This window comes from Symphalangus syndactylus, chromosome 5, assembly GCF_028878055.3.
Source record: "Symphalangus syndactylus isolate Jambi chromosome 5, NHGRI_mSymSyn1-v2.1_pri, whole genome shotgun sequence".
NCBI lineage: Eukaryota > Metazoa > Chordata > Mammalia > Primates > Hylobatidae > Symphalangus > Symphalangus syndactylus.
This window is the reverse complement of record NC_072427.2, coordinates 33,464,207-33,489,033: the sequence shown is the minus strand read 5'-3', so window position 1 is coordinate 33,489,033 and position 24,827 is coordinate 33,464,207. Positions and strand designations below refer to the sequence as shown.

At 43.6% G+C, this 24,827-nt stretch overlaps 1 protein-coding gene and 1 long non-coding RNA gene across 2 annotated transcripts in view; one reads left to right on the top strand and one right to left on the bottom strand.

Annotated features, from left to right (window-relative positions):
- Nucleotides 1-6,593: 6,593 nt before the first annotated feature.
- Nucleotides 6,594-7,956, bottom strand: LOC129482307 (uncharacterized). The gene is made up of 2 exons (XR_010120693.1): nucleotides 7,625-7,956; nucleotides 6,594-6,887 (listed from the first exon to the last, which is right to left on the bottom strand). It is a non-coding gene; the product is annotated as an uncharacterized lncRNA (long non-coding RNA).
- Nucleotides 7,957-8,077: 121 nt separating this feature from the next.
- ARIH1 (ariadne RBR E3 ubiquitin protein ligase 1) overlaps nucleotides 8,078-24,827 on the top strand; it is a 114,744-nt gene continuing 97,994 nt past the window's right edge. Inside the window, exon 1 of the mRNA XM_055277902.2 lies at nucleotides 8,078-8,763. Coding sequence (XP_055133877.1) covers nucleotides 8,389-8,763 — 375 coding nt within the window. The 5' untranslated portion in view covers nucleotides 8,078-8,388. The remainder of the gene's footprint in view (nucleotides 8,764-24,827) is intronic.

Below are 24,827 nucleotides of genomic sequence, written 5' to 3'. Positions count from 1 at the left end.
TACTCGGGAGGCTGAGGCAGGAGAATGGCGTGAACCCGGGCAGCGGAGCTTGCAGTGAGCCGAGATCCGCCACTGCACTCCAGCCTGGGCGACAGAGCAAGACTCTGTCTCAAAAAAAAAAAAAAAATGCATATGCATCTAGTGTGGCATCTAGTATAGACTCAATAATATATTTGCTCATTTTTTGCCAATTCATCCATTTAAATACATCCATAAAGCAACAAATTAAACTAGAGATATTGTGAACTACAGAGAAATGTTTCTTTTGCAAACTTTAGTTACAAAAATACTTTTCCTTCAAGTCCTTAAGTCATTAGGATAAATATACGTTCACTTTTTGGAAGATCATCATATGTTACTTTTTGTTGTAGTGTAAGCACACATTTAAGGCCAAATAAATGTATATTGCAATCATGGGGCACATAGACACTATGGTTTTGTACATTTGTCCAATTGTATGATACTATATACTCTAGTTTCAGCATTATTTTTTTTTCTTTTTTGAGATGGAGTCTTGCTCTGTCGCCCAGGCTGGAGTGCAGTGGCATGATCTCAGCTCACTGCAACCTCTGCCTCCTAGGTTCAAGCGATTCTCCTGCCTCAGCCTCCCGAGTAGCTGGGATTACAGGTATCCACCACCACGCCTGACTAATTTTTTGGTATTTTTAGTAGAGATAGGGTTTCACCATGTTGGCCAAGCTGGTTTCAAACTCCTGACCTCAAGTGGTCTGCCCGCTTTGGCCACCCAAAGTGCTAGGATTACAGGCATGAGCCACTGTGCCTGCCCTCTAGTTCCAGCATTATCTTATCACACATTAGATAATTACTTGTATAACAGCTCAGGCTCAATAATAAAGTCTATAGACCCTGTACAATAGGCCCCTTTGTATCTGCAGTTTCCACATCCACAGATTCAACCAACCATGGAGTGAAAATATTTAAAAAAAAAAAATAAAAATACAGCAATTAAAAAAAAATCAAATGTAACAATACAATATAACCACTATTTACAAAGCATTTACATTGCACTGGGGTTACAAGTAATCTAGAGATGATTTTTTTTTTTTTTCTTGAGACGGAGTCTGGCTCTGTCGCCCAGGCTGGAGTGCAGTGGCCCAATCTCGGCTCACTGCAAGCTCCGCCTCCCGGGTTCACGCCATTCTCCTGCCTCAGCCTCTCCGAGTAGCTGGGACTACAGGCGCCCGCCACCACGCCCGGCTAATTTTTTTTTTTTTGTATTTTTAGTAGAGACGGGGTTTCACCGTGGTCTCGATCTCCTGACCTCGTGATCCGCCCGCCTCGGCCTCCCAAAGTGCTGGGATTACAAGCATGAGCCACCGCGCCCGGCCTAGAGATGATTTAAAGTGCTTGAGAGGATGTATGTAGGTTATATGCAAATAGCATGCCATTTTATATAAGGGACTTGAGCAACCATGGATTTTCTTATCTGTTGGGGTCCTGGAACCAATCTCCTGCAGATATCAAGGGACAACTGTGTTTCTAGAAGAAAGGTAAGGTAGAGACTATCTTTTATTTTTATTATTTTTTTTTTGAAACAGGGCCTTGCTCTGTCACCCAGGCTGGAGTACAGTGGCATGATCATAGCTCACTGCAGCCTCGAATTCCTGGAGGCTCAATGGATCCTTCTGCCTTAGACTCCTGAGTAGCTGGGAGTACATGCATGCACCACCATGCTTGGCTAATTTTTTTCTTTTTTTTTTTTTTGAGATAGGGTCTTGCTATGTTGCCCAGGTTGGCCTTGAACTCCTGCACTCAAGTGATTCTCCCATCTTGGCCTCCCAAAGTGCTAGGATTACAGGCATGAGCCACTGTACTCAGCCCTCACTAATTTGCTTATTTTTTATTTTTTTGTAGAGGCAGGGTGTCACTATGTTGCCTAAGCTGGTCTAAAACTCCTAGCCTCAAGTAATTGTCCCACCTTGGTCTTCCAAAGTGCTTCGATTACAGGCATGAGCCACTGTACCAGGATGGGGAGATCGTAAAGAAACGGCTGCAGTTAAGAATCTTGGGTTCTACTTTTGGTTGTCACTATCTCTACCAGACTTCTAATGTGGCACGTAACTTCAGTTTCTCTATACCTTATTATTAACACTTAGAACTGGTGTGATATGATCTCTCAATAATGCTGTAACACTTAATTGGTATCTATAACAAAATTTGAAATACATAGATGTTTTTACAGAAATGCAAAGTACTCAGCTTATCAGTGTCTCTTTTTGTGCTCTGATTAAAATTTAATTTCTTTACCTCCTTCCTGGTAAAACACAGGAACACCTAAAACATTAAAAAACAAAAAACAGGCCAGGTGTGGTGGCTCACGCCTGTAATCTCAGCACTTTGGGAGGCCGAGGGGGGCGGATCATGAGGTCAGGAGATTTAGACCATCCTGGCTAACACGGGGAAACTCTGTCTCTACTAAAAATACAAAAAATTAGCTGGGTGTGGTGGCACACACCTGTAGTCCCAGCTACTTGGGAGGCTGAAGCAGGAGAATCGCTTGAACCCAGGAGGCGGAGGTTGCAGTGAGCCGAGATTGCGCCACTGCACTCCAGCCTGGGCGACACAGCGAGACTCCGTCTCAAAACAAACAAACAAACAAAACAATAAAAAAACAGGCCGGGCACAGTGGCTCACGCCTGTAATCCCAGCACTTCAGGAGGCCAAGGTAGGTGGATCACCTGAGGTCAGGAGTTCGAGAACAGCCTGGCCAACATGGTGAAACCCCATCTCTGCTAAGAATACAAAAAATTAGCCAGGCGTAGTCGCGCATGCCTGTAATCGCAGCTATGCGGGAGGCTGAGACAGAAGAATCACTTGAACCGGGAGGCAGAGGTTGCAGTGAGCTGAGATCATGCCAGTGCACTCCAGCTTGGGGGATAGAGTGAAACTTTGTTTCCGCACCGCCCCCCTCCCACCAAAAAAAAGACAAAACAAAACAAACAAAAACAAAAAGGGCTGCATTAAAACTAAGTTTATAAACAAAATGACAAAAAGCAATTTCTTCTCACTTGATTTTAGAGACAATTGCTTACATACAAGAATTTTTGGTCAGATGCCCTGTAGGGTGACCAAACCATCCCAGCTTGCCTGGGACTTCCCAGTTTGGGTACTGAAAATTCCATGTCCCAGGAAACCCCTGTCCTGAGCCAAATGGAACAGTTGGTACAGTTGGCTTTTCCATAGCTTACACTATTATCTGCCCTTAGAAAAATTCCAGTGCTATTGTAATTTATATTTACCTGAAAAGCACCTGCATAGTCTTCCTGTTGGTATTCAGTACATAATCATTTGGTTAGCATATAAATATTTATGGAATTTTGCCCCATGAGTAGATATTTTATAAATGTATACCAATATTTTTTTACCTTACTAGGACTTGAGGACAATGGGAGTGCCAAATTACCAACAATGATTATCTCGGCATCAAAAGGTATTAATCTGTGTATTTTCTTTTTCAAGAACCTTTTCCTGTTGTTGTTTAGAGAGTACCGTGCTTCTAGCTAGTAATCACCGTAGCTGGGAAAACAATAACACAGGCAATACCTTTAAGAACAAGTCATTAAAAAACAAAACAAAATCATGTATGTGGGTCATCCCTTGGCCAATGTGGGGCCAGAGAGAAGTTGTTCTACTGGTTTTCCTTAAATAGCACCATAACCTAACCTGAATCTAAGATGGTTTCCAAAATATGTATAGAACGAATGTTAACTAATTCTATAAAAATATGTATAGAATGAAAGTTAATTAACCATCAAACCATGGTTATAATGGTTTATCCATGGATAGGAGACCCAAAAATTCAGAAGCACTGTAATACTTTTCATGAGATTAATAAAAAATGAAGTCATGAGATCATGGAAAAGGTTTCTGAGAAAAAAAAAGAACGATTTTCTTCCCTGGAAAATGGGGATGACACAGGCTGTGTACACATAAGCATAATTAAAATAAAACTGATTAGGCTGGGTGCGGTGGCTCATGACTATAATCCCAGCACTTGGGGTGGCCGAGGTGGGAGGATCATGAGGTCAGGAGTTCGAGACCAGCCTGACCAACATGGTAAAACCCTGTCTCTACTAAAAGTACAAAAATTAGCCAGGCATGGTGGTGCATGCCTGTAGTCCCAGCTACTCAGGAGGCTGAGGCAGAATTGCCTGAACCCGGGAGGCAGAGGTTGCAGTGAGCCAAGATTGCTCCATTGTGCTCCAGCCTGGGCGACAGAGCGAGACTCTGTCTCAAACAAACAAACAAAACTGATTAAAAAATTATAAAGGTGACTTATGACACTTTTTAAGAGCTCTGATTTTGTGAGTACTTAACTATGTGCCAGGTACTGTGTCAAATGCTTTAAATACATAATTTCATTTGATACTCAAAAATAATCCTATGAGAACAGGAATTATGATCCTCTAAAGTAAACCTCTAAAAGAGAGGCTTAGTAATTTGCTTAAGGTTACAGACAGCAACGGGGCGGGGGGGGGCGGGGTGTGCAGAGGCAAATTCAGATCCATCTGCTTCAATAACTTTTATCCTCTTCACCTTTATCCTATGCTGCTTCTCAACATTGCTGTTGTAAACTCTGGTAAAATTCTATCTCCAGCTCTAATTTTTCCTGACCTTCAGTCTTGTATCTTAGTTTATGGAACTGCCTACTCAACACCTCTGCCCTGATGTCTAACGAGTACCTCAAATAACACGTTTCAGTAAGTGATGCCACCATTCACCCAGTCGCTCAAGCTCCAAATACAGTAAGCATCCTTGTTTCCTCCATCAAACCCACTGTCAAGCCACCAGCAAATATTTTGGCTCTTCTTTCAAATTCTTTTTTTTTTTTTTTTTTTTTTTTTTTTTTTGAGACGGAGTCTTGCTCTGTCTCCCAGGCGGGAGTGCAATGGCGCGATCTCGGCTCACTGCAAGCTCCGCCTCCCGGGTTCATGCCATTCTCCTGCCTCAGCCTCCCGAGTAGCTGGGACTACAGGCGCCTGCCAACACGTCCGGCTAATTTTTTGTATTTTTAGTAGAGATGGGGTTTCACTGTGTTAGCCAGGATGGTCTCGATCTCCTGACCTCGTGATCCGCCCACCTCGGCCTCCCAAAGTGCTGGGATTACAGGCTTGAGCCACCGCGCCCGGCCTCTTCTTTCAAATTCTATCTCAATCTGGCCACTTCTTATCACCTCCATTGCCACAACCCTAGTTTAGGCTATTATCTACTTACCTGGACTATTGAGATAGGCTCATAATTGCTTTGTTTTCATAGTCCATTCTCCATAAAGCAGTCAGTTATCTTTTTAAAAACACAGATCATATAGTTTCACTCTTCTGCTTAAAACCTGTTAATAATTGCCACTGCAATAATGTGAACTTCTTAAGATGATGTACAAGGCCCCTACTGGCCCCCTACCTTGATCTGCTTTCTCTGACTTTATCCCTTAACACCCTCTTCTTTGCTCAGTATGTCTCAAGTCACATTGGTCCTGATATTTTCAAATTCCTCTGTGACTTAAAAAGTCACGTGCTTTGAGAAGATGTGAAAGGGCAGGGTTGGAAGTTTGAGGAAATTGGCAAAGGTGTGAAAGAGTTGTCAAGAGTGGGAGAACAATCCAGAAAAATTTAACAGAATTCCTGGAAAGTATTGAGGGTCGAGTTGTGCTTGGTGATTGAAATTAAGTAGGCTGGGTGTAGTGGCTCACGCCTGTAATCCTAGCACTTTGGGAGGCCAAGATGGGAGAATTGCTTGAGGCCAGGAGTTCCAGACCAGTCTGAGCAACATAGTGAGATGTATCTGTACAAAAAAACAAAAAATTAGCCAGGTATGGTGGTGTGTGCCTGTAGTATCAGCAACTCAGGAGGCTGAAGTGTGATGATCACTTGAGCCCAGGACGTCGAGGCTTCAGTGGTGATCGCACCACTGCATTCCAGCCTGGGTGCCAGAGCAAGAGTGCCTCCAAAAAAAAAAAAAAAAAAAAGAAGAAATTTAGTAATAGAATACAGATGGCTACACACATTTCTCTAATAGTGGGCAGCTGATCCATTATCAAAGTGGAGACTATGGATGGTAGGGTTCATTCAAGGTAGGGGTACAATGAAAAGAAAGGTGAGGCAAAGGAGTTTAGGGTACTAACGAGTGTTACTGAATTTTTCTGTAGGTAATATCACAATGGAGACGGGGTGGACAGAAGTGTTCCTTGTGTCCATGGCTTGCCTTAGTTGTGGCAGCAATCTAGAATTGCTAAATAGAAACACTGAATCAAAGAACCTAGACCTGGCTGGGCGCTGTGGCTTATGCCTGTTACCCCAGCACTTCGGGAGGCCGAGGCAGGTGGAGCACCTGAAGTCAGGAGTTCGAGACCAGCCTGGCCAATATGGTGAAACCTCGTCTCTACTAAAAATACAAAAGTTAGCCTGGGGTAGTGGCATGCGCCTGTAGTCCCAGATACTCAGGAGGCTGAGACAGGAGAATCGCTTGAACCCGGGAGGCGGAGGTTGCAGCGAGCTGAGATCACCACTGTACTCCAGCCTGGGCGAAAAAAACAAAACAAAACAACAACAACAAAAAAACCTAGACTACCAGTATTGAGGTTAAATGCTTTACTTTGTAAATCCTGAGGTTAAGAAATATAATTATTAGTATTTTTAAAACTTACAAAATGGACAAATTGGTAGAGGCTTTTTAACATTATAATGGAATTTTTCACTTTTCAAAACCAATTTCCAAAGGGAACCTATAGGTTGAACAGTAAGATTTATCAACAAATCAGGGATTTAGATTTTAAAAGGTTTTCAATCTGGTCAATTCTTCAGATTATCTCAAGAGGGAGCCTTCTTATGCCTCTTCTTCCTTCATAACACTTCTCTGGCTCGCACGTCCTGTTTACAAAGATTTAAGCCCACTCTTACTTATAAAATGCTCTTAACTGACATGACCCCTGACTAACTTGCCTAATATTTTGCCGTGTACCCTCCATGCACTTTAAGCTCCCCAAACTATTAATTACTTGACACCTTCTGCGCTTTTGCTTGTTCTGTGCGGCGAGACCATCTTCCCTATCTTATCTGTTGAACTCCTAGCCATTCATCAACACTCAGCTCACATAGCACACTTTCAGATGAGATTCAAGCATTATTTCTCCGGCTACATTTGGCCCTTGTAGATATTTCTATTATTGCCTGTATTTTGTTGAAGCATTCATGTCTTTTATGTATTATATAGTATATAATACATATACATTACAAAGCATTTTTATGATTCATGTTTTGGGGCTCCAGCGGTTAAAATAGGGCAAGGGTTATGTGGTCTTGGCCAGGTCCCTTTTCCTTTCTGAGCTTGAGGTTCCTCAGGTATAAAATGGGTACTATGGCTCCGTGAAGATGAGACAGAATATATGTAAAGCCCTTACACAGTGCTCAATTCATGAAAACCATCGCTGTTTACATTGTTTAGGGCCCTCAAGAGGCGCTCTTGTCAGCGGGGTGGAGGAAATGCCTCTTTAAAATGACGTCATTATAGGAGACTTAAAAACCACGGCACGTCTGTACAAGTGGACAGAATCACACAGCTACCTAAAGTGGGTTCACCTGTCATACAGTTTAGAGGTTCCACTTACAACAGGTTTCCATCAGTAGCCAAAGCAACAGAAATTTTGGCTTAACAGCTGAGGGCTTCCGGGATTACCGCAGGGCAGGCGGGAAGCGCCTTTCCGCTCGGGTGGGAAGGCCGCGTCCCCATGGGACTGCCTGAGTGGGCTGGATCCCTATGGCCTGCGGCAGACACCACCACCTAGGCGGTCCAGGGGTCCCTCTCTCGGTGACTGCTGACCAGGAGGCCGCAGTCTCTTCACATAAAAGGTTTACGGGTTTCCGCTCGGCCCTCACAGCGGCAGCGGACCGAACCGGGAAAGCAATTCCCGCTCGGCTCCGCTCGGTCCCAGGCCCAGGAGGGCCGGGCTATGGGGTCTCCCCGGGCTCCACGCAGGGGCGGTGGGGCGGGGCGCAGTGACGCACAGAGGAGTGACGCGACGACGCAGCGCGACGCGGTGACGCACGCCCCTTTGTTGGCTCAGTAGCGATAGCAGCGGCCGTGGAGGCGGCGCTGGGGACTGTTTTCTCTCGGAGGCCGGAGCGGAGCCGCGTCTGACTGAGGCGAGCAGCAAGCGGCCCCCTCGCTCCCTCCCTCCCTCCTCCGCGCCCTCCCCGCCGCCACCAGCCGTCAAACGCCAACCGCCGCTCCTGGGGAGGAGCCGCGGCCCGCGGGGCCGGAGTCAGGCCTGCGTCCGGACATCAGCCGGAGCCGGAGCGAGAGCCGGGGCCTCGGCGTCCCCGCCCTCTCCCCGCCTCGGCCAGCGTCCGCCGGGCCCCCGCGCGTCGCGCCATGGACTCGGACGAGGGCTACAACTACGAGTTCGACGAGGACGAGGAGTGCAGTGAGGAGGACAGCGGCGCCGAGGAGGAGGAGGACGAAGACGACGACGAGCCCGACGATGATACCCTGGATCTGGGCGAGGTGGAGCTGGTGGAGCCCGGGCTGGGCGTCGGCGGGGAGCGGGACGGACTGCTGTGCGGGGAGACGGGCGGTGGCGGCGGCAGCGCTCTGGGGCCCGGCGGTGGCGGCGGCGGCGGCGGCGGCGGTGGTGGTGGCGGGCCGGGGCACGAGCAGGAGGAGGATTACCGCTACGAGGTGCTCACGGCCGAGCAGATTCTACAACACATGGTGGAGTGTATCCGGGAGGTCAACGAGGTCATCCAGGTGAGGGTGGCCGCCGCACCAGCTGGACCGGGCCCGACGGGGGAGCGGATTCAGGCGGCACGCGCGGTCCCGAGGGACAGGTCTGGGCCTGGTGCGCAGCCTAGCCCGGTGCCTCCCGGCCTTGTCTTCTCCGCTGCCTCTGCTGGGGATAGAGGGTGTCGAAAGCAGAGGTTCGCCGATTAGCCGGGTGTGGGGAGGTGCGCTGGGGGCGGTGCTTCCCAAGTCCTGCTATGGCGGAGGCCTTCGGCCGCCTAAGCCTTCCCTTGCGGGCAATATCTGCCAGTCCCTGGGCCCGGTGCCCTTTCTCTGGCCGGGCGATCGTCTACTGGGGCGGGGCGGAGGAGGTGGGGTGGAGAAGAGGAGTCAGGAAGAATTGGGCCCCGACGAGGCTTACCCCGGCCTTAGCCTCATTTGAGCACTTTTGGAAGGGATTTAGAGTAGGCCTAAGAGCAGCTTGGTGTACAGTTGCCCCAAGTGGGCACCAGTTAATAAAGAAATGGATCTTGGCAGTCTCAAGTGCCTACTTAAAGGTGGGGGAAGGGAAGTATTTCTCGGAAGAGGTGCTGATGGGCCTTCTTTTCAGATGGTGAGGCTTCTGCTTACATCTTTTTTCCGTCTTTGCTGTTTGGGACCTAACTGCTACTTTTTCTAGTCGTAGCATATGACTTGCTTGAAGCTGTTGGAATAGTTACTGCATATTGTATACCCTTCCTTGTAGCTAAAACAACAACAAAACGCAGTGTTGTCTAATATTGGACAAGACTCTATTGTGAGTTAGAAAGCAGAGGTTTTCTGCTTGTGAACTCCTTTCTCTGATATTTTCTATTTTGTGGTAAGTTAGGCTTGGTGTAAGTTGATAACTACATCTCATTTAACCATGTGCGTCAGATTTTGTATTTTTGAGCTTTAGAAAATCCAAAGTTTTCATTTGTTTGGGGAAAAAAAAACCTCAGTTGTCCTGAGGAGTCAAGGATATGGCTGAAGAATAAAAATGAAGCATGATTCAGTGCAACTTTTAGAAAACCTGGAAGGAAACATGTATGAGCAGCAAGTTACTATTGTCTCTTTTGTGAGTCATTATTTCTTTTTTGTTTAACTTAAATTGGTTGGCTAAATATTCGTTGACAAATTAGAAGTATGTCACTGTCAACTCGTTGACTTTCTATAATTAACTGATTTTTATAGTAATGTAAGTAACAGTTTTAAATATTGAAGCATCTATTCAGGCACTGTTTCAATACAGTGTTTTTGCATAATAGAAAAATCTCTGATATCTAGTGCCATTACTAAATAGTGGAAGTCTTAATTTTTAATATACAGAACACAGTCTAAGAAGGAAGTTGAGGATTGTAGAAGATAATTTTTTTTTGTTTGTTTGAGACGGAGTCTTGCTTTATCGCCCTGGCTGGAGTGCAATGGCGCAATCTCGGCTCACTGCAACCTCCGCCTGCCGGGTTCATGCAGTTCTCCTGCCTCAGCCTCCCAAGTAGCTGGTACTACAGGTGCGCGCCACCATGCTCAGCTAATTTTTTGTATTTTTAGTAGAGACGAGTTTCACCATGCTGGCCAGGCTGGTTTCGAACTCCTGACCTTGTGATCCGCCTGCCTCGGCCTCCCAAAGCGCTGGATTACAGGCGTTAGCCACCGTGCCCGGCCAGTAGAAGATGCACATGTAAGAAAAATCTGATTAGGTAAGAAAAAATAAAAATACAAAACAAGCCTGCCACCCAGAGACGTACACCAAAATGTGAGAGACGTACACCAAAATGTGAGCTGTAGTTATTTTTCTAGACCTTTGGACAGCCATTAATATGGTTCCATGTTAATAACAGTGGAACCATACTGTATGTTCTCTTTGTGTTTTCAGTGGAAAAACATTACAAAAATACTCTGAACAACCTTCTGTCAAGTAAGTTTTTCGAGAACTTCTATGGTTATAGATCTGAACTAATTTATTTAATCAATCTGTTATTTGCTTTCCTTTTTATTTTCTAGTTTCTGGCTTTTATAAACATTGAAAATATCCTCATAGGTTAGTCTTTGAGTGTTCTTATTTTCTTGGGATAAAGTGAATTGCTGAGTCAAAAGAATGTGCTCATTTTCAATGCATTTAATACATACTACCACATTGCTTTCAGAAAAGTTATGCTAGTTTTCCCAACCAGTATTTGATGGGCAAAAAAAACCTGGTGAGATGGAGCTTATGTTTATTGGGCTTGGTATTTCTTTTTTAAATTGCCCCTCGCTTTTTGCTCATTTTATTCTCTTTTGCCCATTGCCCCTCTTTGGGATATTTATCTCTTACTGGTTTGTAAGACTTCTTTCTATTAATAGAGGTTGGAAATAGCAGTTATCTAGGTTTTTAATGTTGGTTTGATAAACGCTGAATTTTACTTAGTTTGCATTAGAGAGCTTACTGTTAACTCTTAAACATTTAAATTCCCTGTTCTCAGTTCTAATTTTCAGTATAAAATCAGGTAAGATACATTTGCAGGTGAAAAAGTTTGAAATGTAAAAAGATCACCAAATTAATTTAATATTTCCTTGGGAATTTGATTACTTTTTCTGGGAGAGGAGTTCTGGGCAACAACATAAATACTGTTATTTATGGGTATTTGCAGGTTGGGTTTGGTCTTCAAATAAGTCAACATTATTTTCTTTCAGAACACTCGATTTTCTGGCTTTCTATAATTTCCCAGTTAACATTTAAATAAAAGACCAAATTAAACAATTAAACTTTATTTAATTTGGTCTTTTATTTAAATGCTTTGTGTCTACCTAGCTTACCTTTTCAGCTGTTAAGGAAAAAAAAAATCAGAGTTTTTTGTTTTGTTTTGTTGGGAGACAGCCTCACTCTGTCACCCAGGCTGTAGTGCAGTTGCATGATCTCAGCTTACTGCAACCTCTACCTCCCAGGTTCAAGAGATTCCCCTTGCCTCAGCTTCCCCCCCAACCCCCCACCCAGTATCTGGGATTACAGGCATCTGCCACCAGGCCCAGCTAATTCTTGTGTTACAGGGTTTCGCCATGTTCGTCATGCTGGTACTGAACTCCTGGCCTCAAGTGATCTGCCCTTCTTGGCCTCCCAAAGTGCTGGGATTACAGGTGTGAGCCACCACGCCTGGCCAGGGTGTTTGTTTTTTGTTTTTTTGTGTTTTTTTTTTTTTGAGACAGAGTTTCACTCTGCTGCCCAGGTTGGAGTGCAGTGGCGTGATCTTGGCTCACTGCAACCTCCGCCTCTTGGGTTCAAGCAATTCTCCTGCCTGAGCCTCCCGAGTAGCTGGGATTATAGGTGTGCACCACCACACCCAGCTAATTTTTGTATTTTTTAGTAGAGAGGGGGTTTCACCATGTTGGCCAGGCTGGTCTTGAACTCCTGACCCCAGGTGATCCACACAGCTCAGCCTCCCAAAGTGCTGGGATTACAGTCTTGAGCCACCGCGCCCAGCCTAAAAAGTAGTTTTCTAATGTAACTATATAAGTAGCTAGGTAATTTATTAAATGAACCCTGTTCAATTCTGCAGTTGGGAGTATGTAAACTTGCCATTTTGTATTTCCACAACAGTGTTCAGCAAATGTTGATTGTGCTTTCTAAGTATGCCAGGCACTATGTTAAGCAGAGTATATGCTTCTTGCCTAAGGAGCATATAGGGATAGGGAACATGGAGGTCCTTGGACTCCACTTCCAGAGATTCTTACTCATTAACGAAGTCTGAGGTGAAACCTGAGCATCTCTGTATTTCAGCCTTCTAGTGATAGTTCTAAACCACTGGAATAGTGATAGTTAATCCACTGTCACGATTTTGACTCAGGCAGGGTGAGTAGAGTGAGAAGAGCAGCAGCTCTTAGGGGCACAGATTGGGTATACCTAATCAAAAAATCCAAAATGCTCTGAAATCACTTTGTTTTGTTGCCCAGACTGAAGTGCAATGGCAAGATCATAGCTCACTGCAACCTCAACTTCCTGAGCTAAAGTGATTCTCCCACCTCAGCCTCCTGAGTAGCTAGGACTATAGGTGTGTGGCACCACTCCTGGCTAATTTTTTTTCTTTTTTGTAGGGACACAGGATCTTGCTTTGTTGCCCAGGCCAGTCTCAAACTCCTGGCCTCAAGCACTCCTTGAACCTCAGCCTCTCAAAGTGGTAGGCCTGGAAATCCAAAACTTTTTGAGCACTGTTGTGATGCTCAAAGGAAATGCTCATTGCAGTATTTTGGGTTTCGGATTTTCAGATTAGGGATGCTGATTGTAAGTATAATTAAATATTCCAAATCTGAAAAACTTCTGGTCTCAAGTATTTTGGATAAGGAATACTCAACCTGTACCATAATTAGAGTGTGTGCCGAGAGGAGTATGGACCTGGGACTGTTGAATGTGAGTGGTCAGAGAGGAGGTATAAAAAATAGTGGATAGATATCTTGCTTTTATAAGATCTATTATGCTAAATAACTTTTTTTTTGGAGACGGAGTCTTGCTCTGTTGCCAGGCTGGAGAGCAGTGGTGGCGCGATCTTGGCTCAGTGCAACCTCCGCCTCCTGGGTTCAAGCGATTCTCCTGCCTCAGCCTCCCAAGAAGCTGGGACTACAGGTGCGTGCCACCACACCCAGCTAATTTTTGTATTTTTAGTAGAGACTGGGTTTCACCTTGTTGACCAGATGGTGTCGACCTCTTGACCTCATGATCTGCCTGCCTTGGCCTCCCAGAGTGCTGGGATTACAGGCGTGAGCCACCGTGTCCAGCCAAATAACTCATTTTAAAGAAAAAAATATCTAAGCCTTACTGAAGAAATTTTCTGTTGGCTGTTGGTTCGAAAGCTTTATTTCACCTAGTTAATTAAGAGATTTAATTAAAGAACCTCGAGTTGAGGTTGCAAGCCTAAACTAAGGAAGGCAGTATACTATTCTAGCATATTGTTTACTGGTTGGGGAGTCAGTTATAGCCCTGGTTTTTACTCTGTCTAGTTAATATCTCAGAACCTTCCTTTTTTTTTTTTTTTTTTTGATACGAGTCTCGCTGTGTCACCCAGGCTGGTGTGCAGTGGCCCGATCTTGGCTCAATGCAACCTCCACTTCCAGGGTTCAAGTGATTCTCCTGCTTCAGCCTCTCAAGTAACTGGGATTACAGGCATGCACCACCACACCCAGCTAATTTTTGTATTTTATTAGAGACGAGGTTTCACTGTGTTGGCCAGGCTGGTCTCGAACTCCTGACCTCAAATGATCGACCTACCTTGGCCTCCCGAAGTGTTGGGATTATAGGCGTGAGCCACAGCGCCCAGCCAAACTTTTTTTTTTTTTTTTTTTTGAGATGGAGTTTCTCTTTTGTTGCCCAGGCTGGAGTGCAGTGGCACGATCTCAGCTCACTGCAACCTCTGCCTCCCGGTTCAAGCGATTCTCTTGCCTCAGCCTCCTGAGTAGCTAGGATTACAGGCATATGCCACCACGCCTGGCTAATTTTGTATTTTTAGTAGAGATGGGGTTTCTCCATGTTGGTCAGGCTGGTCTCAAACTCCTGACCTCAAGTGATCTGCCCGCCTCGGCCTCCCAAAGTGCTGGGATCACAGTGAGCCATCTTGCCTGGCCTTGTTTTGTTTTTAATCTGGGACTGAAAATGAGGGAGTTGAAATACTAGATTGGTCCTTTTTTACATTAAGTGTTTTATTTGTTTAACATCATTTTAGAAACCTCAGTTAATTGGAGATGTTCATTTTTTCCAAGAAATTGAATTCAGGTATGCATATCGTGGTTAAATTCATTAATTGGGAGAGGAGGAAGAGGGTGTACAAGCCTGTGCATGATGTGTGCAGGCACACGTGTTTTGAAGTTACTAAAGTGTTTGATATAGTTTAGATTTATTTCTCTTGGACTTCTATATTTTCCCAGCTGATCTCCTTGAGCTGTAAGTTTAAATTACACTGACTTGTTGAATTGCTATGGAAGTAGTCTCTGAATCAAACTCAGGGGTCTGCCTGTCTGTTTTAACAAGCGTTCTAGGTGGTGGTGATGCAAGCTAAAGTTTGAGAACTGCTGATGTACTTGAAATTTAACAGCAGTGTTTCTCTGTGTGTTATGTGTAGTGATAGATTACTACAGAGATGGGTTAATGAGGGAAGATAAATTGTTTAAGAAACTAATAATAGAGGACCAGTCACGGTGGCTCACACCTGTAATCCCAGCACTTTGGGAGGCTGTGCCAGGCAGATCACTTGAGGTCAGGAGTTTTAGACCAGCCTGGCCAATATGGTGAAACCCTAGCTGGGCATGGTGGCCCGTACCTAATCCCAGCTACTCGGGAGACTTGAGGCAGGAGAATTGCTTGAACCTGGGAAGTGGAGGTTGCAGTGAGCTGAGATTGTGCCACTGCACTCCAGCCTGGGTGACAGAGGGAGACTCTACTTCAAAAAAAAAAAAAGGTAATAATGGGAAAATTTCCAGAACCTAGACAACGCTTACTAGGCTAATCATAGGGTTGGAAGGTGTTTGTCATCGTAGTTGCTATCCTTCATGCTATGCTATCCTTCAGCTAAGGTGGTCTTTACTCAGTATCTTTTCTTTCTTTTTTTTTTTTTTGGAGACAGAGTCTCTCTCTGTTGCCCAGGCTGGTGTGCAGTGGCGCCATCTCGGCTCACTGCAACCTCTGCCTGCTGGGTTCAAGCGATTCTCCTGCTTCAGCCTCCCAAGTAGCTGGGATTACAGGCGCCCACCAATACGCCCGGCTAATTTTGTATTTTTGGTAGAGACGGGGTTTCACCATGTTGGCCAGGCTGATCTCGAACTCCTGACCTCAGGTGATCCACCCGACTCGGCCTCCCAAAGTGCTGGGGTTACAGGCATGAGCCACCATGCCTGGCCAGTATTTTCAAATAGACAAACCAAACTAGTGACATCTGACATTCTGGACTGGAGTTCTTGATTTCCCTTCCACTCCTAGATTTTTTTTTAATATAGAATGTTGAGTTTTCTAATTTATTAGTATGCTGGAAGAGATATAAAGTCCTGGATAGATATAAAGTCCTGTTTAAAGGAATATGAGAAGACTTATTCTTAAGGAGTTGACAATCTCTTAGAGTTAAAACAAAGCTGTTAGGTTAGTGAGTAATTTAAATAAGTGGATAGTAATAGGTACTCATGGAAGAGACGTCTGTAGGTGTTGTCAAAGATGGCTAGGATTTGGGTGGATAAAAAAGAGGAAGTCATTCTAAGGAACTGAATGAGGTGAGAATGAGGAGAGTTTTTGGGTAATGGTGAAATCAGCTAAAGTAGAATGGAGTTTATAAATGCTGGATAATAATGTAGAACCTGGGAGATTAAATACTATGATGAAAGGTAAGCAGAAGTCATCAGATTAGATTCTTTTGGGGTTGACCTGTGGTAACTGTATAGATTAGTTGTCTTTTGCCTTATGTTACCCCAAAACTCAGTGGCTTAAAAAAACAAGGATCTATTATATCATAGTTTCTGTGAGTCACGGTTCTGGATGCAGCTTACCTGGGGGCTTCTGGCTTATGGTCTCTTACAGGCTGCAGCCAAGGTGACAGCTGGGTCGCAGTTCTCTTTTTTTTTTTTTTAAAGACAGAGGCTTGCTGTGGTGCCCAGGCTGGAGTGCAATGGCATAATCTCGGCTCGTTGCAACCCTCACCTCTTGAGTTCAAGTGATCCTCTTACCTCAGCCTCCTGAGTAGCTGGGACTATAGATGTGCACCACCATGCCCCAGCTTAGTTTTTTGTTTTTGTGGGTTTTTTGGTAGAGACCAGTATTTTTTTGTTTTGCCATGTTGCCTAGGCTGCTCTTGAACACCTTAGTTCAAGGGATCTGCCCGCCTTAGCCTCCTAAAATGCTGGGATTCTAGGCATGAGCCACCATGTCTAGCCTGGGTAGCAGTTCTCAAGGCTTGACTGGGGAAGCTTCCCCTTCCAAGCTCACTCATTTGGCTGTGACCAGGCCAGATTTTCACGGGCTGGTTGTTGCCCAGAGATACCAGTTCCTTGCCATTGTGGGCCTCTCCATAAAGTGACTGACAACACAGTAGCTTGTTTCCTCCAGAGTGAGGGATCTTAGAGAGAAGGCCCATACGATGGAAGCCACAATGTTTTTATTAATTTCAGAAGTAACGTCTCATCACTTTGCAATATTCTATTTATTATAAGTGAATAACCAATTCCAGCCCATACTCAATCGGAGGGGATTGTACAAAGATGTGAAGACCAGGAGGCAGGGGTCTTTGGGGGCCATCTTAGAGGCTGGCTGTTTGTCTGTCTCTCTCTCTGTTAAGAGGTAAATTACAGCTATTGTATAATGCCTTTCTATCTAATCTTTTTGTATGCTATTGGGAGAACATAGTGTTTTGGATTTTTTATTTTGGATTAACCATAAATTAATTACTTTTGGCTTTGCAAAACATTATACCTGTAAATGATAAACATTCCTAATAACCTTTCAGTGGCTTAAGTTTAAGATAGCTTGTAGTCTCAGAATTGGTAGGAATTTGAGATTCTCCAGTTTACTGATTTTTTTTAAACTCTAGCTACATAATGGAATCACCTGGGGATTTTTTTCATTACTCTTTTTTAAATAGAAAATTGTAAATTCACGGCCGGGCATGGTGGCTCACGCCTGTAATCCCAGCACTTTGGGAGGCCGAGGCAGGTGGATCACCTGAAGTCAGGAGTTCGAGACCAGCCTGGCCAACATGGCGAAACCCCATCTCTACTAAAAAAATACAAAAATTAGCCAGGCATGGTGGTGGGCGCCTGTAATCCCAGCTACTCGGGAGGCTGAGGCAAGAGAATCACTTGAACCCAGGAGACAGACGTTGCAGTGAGCCGAGATTATGCCATTGCACTCCAGCCTGGTCAACAAGAGTGAAACTCCATCACAAAAAAAAAAAAAAAAAAAAAAATTGTAGATTCACATGCAGTTGCAAGAAATAATGCAAAAATCCCACATATTCTTTTTTCCAAAAAATTTTATTTTCCTAGGTTATTGGGGAAGAGGTGGTATTTGGTTACATAAGTAAATTCTTCAGTGGTGATTTGTGAGATTTTGGTGCACCCATCATCTGAGCAATATACACTGAACCCAGTTTGTAGTATTTTATCTCTCACCCCCTTCTCACCTTTTTCCCCCGAGTCCCCAGAGTTCATAATATCAATCTTAGGCTTTTGCATGCTGATAGCTTAGCTCCCACTTATGAGTGAGAACATATAATGTTTGGTTTTCTGTTCTCGATTTACTTCTCTTAGAATAATAGTCTCCAATCCCATCCAGGTTGCTGCAAATGCCATTAACTCATTCCCTTTTATGGCTGAGTAGTATTCCATCATATATATGTGTGTGTGTGTGTGTGTGTGTCTCTAACACACACATATATATGTATGTATATATATGTGTGTGTGTATATATGTGTATATGTGTGTATATATGTATATATATGTGTCTATATGTGTGTATATATATAGTGTGTGTATATATGTGTGTGTATACATATGTTTGTATGTATGTGTATATATGTGTGTATACATATATATATACACACACACCACGGTTTCTTTATCCACTTGTTGATTGGTGGGCATTTGGGCTGGTTCCCCATTTTTGCAATTGCGAATTGTACTGCTATAAACGGCGTGTGCAAGTATCTTTTTCGTATAATGACTTTTCCTCTGGGTGGATACCCAGTAGTGTGATTGCTGAATCAAATAGTAGTTCTACTTTTAGTTCTTTAAGGAATCTCCACACTGTTTTCTATAGTGGTTGTACTAGTTTACATTCCCACCAGCAGCGTAGAAGTGTTCCCTTTTCACCGCATCCATGACAACATCTATTATTTTTTAATTTTTTGATTATGGCCATTCTTGGTGGGACTAAAGTTGTATTGCCTTGAATCCCACATACTCTTTACCGATTTTTTACAATGGTAGCATCTTATAAAAACAGTATCTTGCAAAACATCTTGCACAGTATCACAATGAGGATAATGACATTGATGTGATTACTCAGACTTTCTTACCTGGGGATTTTTAAAAATGCAGGCACGCAGGCCTACCCCATACCAAGTAAGTGGGTCTCTGGGGGGTTTGGGCCAGGCATTGCCATTAAACAAGAATCTTTCCTGGATTATTATTATTATTATTATTTTTGAGATGGAGTCTCGCTCTTTCGCCCAGGCTGGAGTGCAGTGGCGCTATCTCGGCTCACTGCAAGCTCCGCCTCCTGGGTTCACACCATTCTCCTGCCTCAGCCTCCCGAGTAGCTGGGACTACAGGTGCCTGCCACAGCGCCCGGCTAGTTTTTTATATTTTTAGTAGAGACGGGGTTTCACTGTGTTAGCCAGGATAATCTCGATCTCCTGACCTCGTGATCCGCCCGCCTCAGCCTCCCAAAGTGCTGGGATTACAGGCATGAGCCACCGTGCCTGGCCTCCTGGATTATTTTAATGCATATCCAGGGTTGAGAGCTCCTGCTTTTCTAAGAAATCTTTCTAAAACACTGCCATCTCTGCCTAACTACAAGTAAATAACAGTGAGCTATTTTTTTTATTAATTTTTTTTTGCATACAAAAACAATAAACATTTTCTAAAAATACATACAAACAAAAAGATGCGTATCAAACATATTAGGAAGGTTGCACATGGGAAGTCGGGGAATAGAAATGGGGGGTGGGAGTTAAAATAAATGAGAGAGGGACTTTATATGGATCAGTGATAATAACTCAATTCTCTATTTGACAAAGAAGAGGGAGAAGGAAGAGGAAGAAAAAGAAAGTGGGATAAAGGATCAGAAAGGGAGGAAAATAGAAAAAATTAGAGTATGACTCCAGGGTAGACCTGTTTTGTTGTCACTGAGTTGGTTGGTTGGTTTGTCTGTTGTATTCTTCATGTTTCGCCAAGTTGGCCAGACTGGTCTCGAACTCCTAGCCCGAAGTGATCAACCCGCCTCGCCCCCCAGAGTGCCGGGACCACAGGCGTGAGCCACCACGTCCAGCCCCCACATTGCTTCTGGCCTCCGTGGTAGACCTCCCAGACGGAGCGGCCAGGCAGAGGCGCTCCTCACTTCTACACAGACACGGGGCGGCCGGGCAGAGGCGCTCCTCACTTCCCAGACGGGGCGGCCAGGCAGAGACGCTCCTCACTTCCCAGACGATGGGTGGCCGGGCAGAGGCGCTCCTCACTTCCCAGACGAGGCGGTCGGGCAGAGGCGCTCCTCACTTCCCAGACGGGGCGGCCGGGCAGAGGCGCTCCTCACAGTGAGCTATTTTTGTGATGCATCTCAATCCAGTGTTTGCCTATTGATTTTTTTTTTTAATGGAAAGAAAATCTACTTCCATATTAGCTTTCACTCATTGTTCTTCTTAGTACCTGTAGCACCCTGAATGGTTTTGTTTTTTATATAACTATCATTTTGGAATCCTGAAGGAAAAATTTTTCTTCCTGAGGTTAATCAACCCCCCTGTCCTCAGTCATTCCTGCCTTCTAGGTAATCAGTGTCTTTCTTATAATAGGCATAGTATCATAGGCCATAACTTTGCTGAATTATATACACAACTCATCGTTTGATCTTGACACTATATTACTATGTAACTTGGTATAAATAGCTTTATTTTCATTAAATGATGGGATAAATAGAATGAGAATTTATTTAGGTTGACATTATTGGGCGAGATAGTAATCAGGCTGCTTCTAACCTGGAGTGACTGGATCCTTTGGGGCCCATGGAGATAGTAGTGGTGGTCCTTGCATTATTTTCAGTGTTTTAAAAAGCCTCATGTATATATTTTTAAAAAGCTGTCAAGACATTTTTATAGAGTCAGTAGATTTCTATAATCACTTATTATTTAAGTTTCTTCCTAAATTTTTGATTTTTTTTCCCTAAATTGTCATTCACCTAGTGATAGGTGGTCATCTGGCTTGACCATACAATGGTTTCCCCTTATCTACAGTTTCAGTTTCCAAGGTTTCGGTTATCTGAGGTGTGCAGCAGTCTGAAAATATTAAATAGAAAATTTCAGAAAAAAACAATTCGTAAGTTTTAAATTGTACACCATTCTGAGTAGTGTGATGAAATCTCTCACCATCCTACCCAGGACGTGAATCATCCCTCTATCCAGTATATAGCAGTGTATAGACTACCTACCTGCTACTGGCCGTTATCAGATTGAAAAAACATAGCATGTATACATTCGGTATTACCTACACTTTCAAGCTTCCATCCTTGGGACATGTTCCCTGAGGATGAAGGGGACTGCTGTAGTGTCTCATTTGATACAGCTTGGGGTATAGTTGATGCCCAATTAGTGTTTAAGTTGATGGATAGTATGCTATCTCAGAAGGTGGCTTAAGAAATTCTTAATGGTCTAACATCTGCTCTGGCAAATGAGCTTTCCAGAGCCCTACTTTTTTTTTTTTCATTTTTAAAAATGACTTTTTTTTTTTTTGAGACAGTGTCTGTGGCCCAGGCTGGAGTGCAGTGGCATGATCTTGGCTCACTGCAACCTCTGCCTCCTGGGTTCAAGTGATTATCGTGCCTCAGCCTCCCAATTAGCTGAGATTACAGGCATGCATCACCACACCTGGCTAATTTTTGTATTTTTTGGTAGAGACAGGGTTTCACCATGTTGGCCAGGCTGGTCTCGAACTCTTGTCTTCAGGTGATCCGCCCTCCTCAGCCTCCCAAAGTGCTGAGATTACAGGCATGAAACACTGTGCCTAGCCTGACAATTTTGGTTTTAAGGCCAAAAGTTTGAAGATTTAAATGAAAAATGCCAAATATTCAGGAATTTTCTCCTGTTTTTTTTTCTTTTTTCTTTTTGTATGTAAATACTGTTCTGTAGTATTGTTCTTTCCTTTTTTGCTCTGTTCACTTAAAAGTGTCAGAAGTGCCCTGACAATACCTTTTGGCAAAAAACAGAGCAGGTAATGAAGAAGTGTTAGGTAACATTTTCTTGTTACTGAGACATTTGCTTAGACAATGCTAAGAATAGCTATCATCCTAGACACTTCTCCCCAGGCTTGCTTTGCCATTGCCTTTGAAACTGTCATACTTATAACTCAGATATTAACTGACTCTAATTACCTGGTAATATATCCTCTCTCCTAATCACAATTGTACAGTGTTTTTAGGGATAAAGTGTAAACTAGAAACCAAGAAGTATTACCTGATTCTTAGCAAGTATTTATAATTGAAAGCCTCTAATGTGGACATTTTTTTTATTTATTTATTTTTTTTTTTGAGACGGAGTCTCGCTCTGTCGCCCAGGCTGGAGTGCAGTGGCGCAATCTCGGCTCACTGCAAGCTCCGCCTCCCGGGTTCACGCCATTCTCCTGCCTCAGCCTCTCCGAGTAGCTGGGACTACAGGCGCCCGCCACCACGCCCGGCTAATTTTTTGTATTTTTAGTAGAGACGGGGTTTCATCGTGGTCTCGATCTCCTGACCTCGTGATCCACCCGCCTCGGCCTCCCAAAGTGCTGGGATTACAAGCGTGAGCCACCGCGCCCGGCTTAATGTGGACATTTATCTTGGAATTTGTGACATTTGGACAGATATTTATCTGAAACTTACTTGAAACTCAAATTTAATACCTTCTCTCTTTGAGGCTTTTCCCCCTTTGATTGGCTTATCTGAGAACCATTCTTGGGATTTGAGTCATCCTTGATTTTTTTTTTTCCTTCATTTTCCACATCCAGTTATCCCTGATCAGGTTACCTCTGAAATTTGTTTCATGATGTTGCTATCCTTTTTACTAACTAATCCTAGTTTAGAACCTTTTTATTTTGCCTCCTTGTCTCTAGGCTTCCAGTGTATCATTCTATTACCAAACACAAATTTAATAGTCATCCTCCTGCTAAAAAGAGACTTCCTGTCAAAAGTCTATTCCACACTTCTTACTATGGCTCATGGCTTCCCCATCTTAACATAGCTAATTTTTTTCGATCTCATCTGCTGTTGTTCCTCATCCCTTATTACCCCCAGTTGCACTGTTTGTAATTCCTTACTGTATAACACATATTTGTGTTGTCATGCTTTTGTTCATACTTGTCCCTCTTCTTTTGATACCGTTTTTATCTCTCTTTTCTTTTTTCTTGAGGCAGGGTTTTTGCTTTATCGCTCAGGCTGGAGTGCAGTGGCACGATCACGGCTCACTACAGCCTTGAACTCCTGGGCTCAAGTGATCCTCCCACCTCAGCCTCCTGAGTAGCTGGGACTGCAGTTGCATGCCACTACACCTGGCTAAATTTTTGTATTATTATTTTTATTTATTTATTTTTTGTTTGTTTGTTTTGTTTTTGGTAGAGACAGAATTTTTTGCCATGTTGCCTAGACTGGTCTCGACCTCCTGGACTCAAACGATCTTTCCACCTCAGCCTCCCAAAGTGTTGGGTTTACAGGCATGAGCCACCGTGCCCAGCTCTCTTTCTCTTCTTAACTGCCTGATATATTCCTATTGAGAATCTGCTCACGCTGGCTGCGGTGGCTCATCTCTTTTCAGGTTCTTCTCCTCTACCTTTCCTGTGCTTCCTTATCTATGTTTGGATAGTGCTTCAAATGGATATTTGGTATAGCCTATAAGAGGTTATGATATAGCCATCCCTATACCCAAGCATCTAGCTATATATGAGGGTTTTGAAGGTGAGAACTAAAACTCCTTCATCTTTGTGTCCATAGCATATAGTACAGAGTCTGTGTCAGAAGAAACTCAGTAAATATTTAAGTTTGTCCTTGCCTAGTAAATGCTTGCTTTCTCAGTTTCCTTGTGGTAAACCAAAGGGATCCAGACAAGATTTTCTTCTGGCACTAACAAATTATTTTATGATTTCTAGATAATGCCAAAGTGATAGTGTAAGAAGATGGGAAGGAAGAAATGTTTAAATTCCAAGAGGACAAGCTTCTTAAGGCCCCTGAATATTCAGCCTTTTAGGTGAAGCTTTATTATTTGCATATAGTTCCCTGGCACTTTGTGTGAACTGACACAGTGATGATGTTAAAGACAGTGGAATCACCCAGGTGCAGTGGCTCACGCCTGCAATCCCAGAGCTTTGGGAGTTTGAGGCCAGAGGATTGCTTGAGTCCAGGAGTTTGAGACCAGCCTGGGCTACATAGACCTTTTCTCTACAAAAAAATAAATAAAATTAGCTGGGCTTGGTGGCATGTGTCTGTAGTCAGTTACTTGGGAGACTGAAGTGGGAGAAGAGGATTGCTGAGCTCAAGAGGTCAATCAAGGCTGTAGTAAGCCGAGATTGTGCTACTGCACTCCAGCCTAGGCAACAGGGTGAGACCAGGTCTCAAAAAAAAAAAAAAAAGACAGTTGAATCAGTTTAATACAGTACTTCTCAAAGTATGGTCCATAAGAACAAAACTATTTAATAATAACAGAAGGATACTATTTGCCTCTTAAAATGTTCTGGCATTTGTGCTGATGTTGCAGGGCAATAAGTAGGTAAAACCACTGGCACCCTAATACAAAAGATGTCAGTGGCACCAAACTATACTAGTAGTCATTGTGTTCTTCACCGTCACACACTCAGAGTAAAAAAATACGTTTCACTTAATCCTAAATGAAGAAGTAAAAATTACTAGTTTTCTAAGTCTTATTCCTTAAGGACACATCTTAATTGCTTGTGTGACAAAATGGGAGGTATGCATAAAGCACTTCTGCATACTGAAGTATGGTGGTCATCCCAAAATAAAAACATTTGTGTGTGCTTTTGACTTGTGAGCTTGTTTCTGTTTCTGGACCTACCCTGGGCAGGTTTCCACAGTTGAGAATCTTAGCGTATTGCTGTTACCTCAAAATTCCACACACTACCAGTTTGTCTTTTGAAATGTTATTTTTATAAGATGTCAACCTTGGTATGATTCACTTTCCGTAACCTCTGTGGGTTATGGAAAGCTTTGCCCTCCAAAGCAACCAGTTGGTTTTTAGGAAAGGGAAATATTGATCTTTGTGGATAAGTAGAGTCTTGTTAAAAGCTATTAGAAGGCTCTTTTTGGAAAAAAATCAGAAAAATCAGAAGAACTGTGAAAAGGATGATAATAATGGAAAAGAGGCCTTTGTAGCCTTGTGAATGTA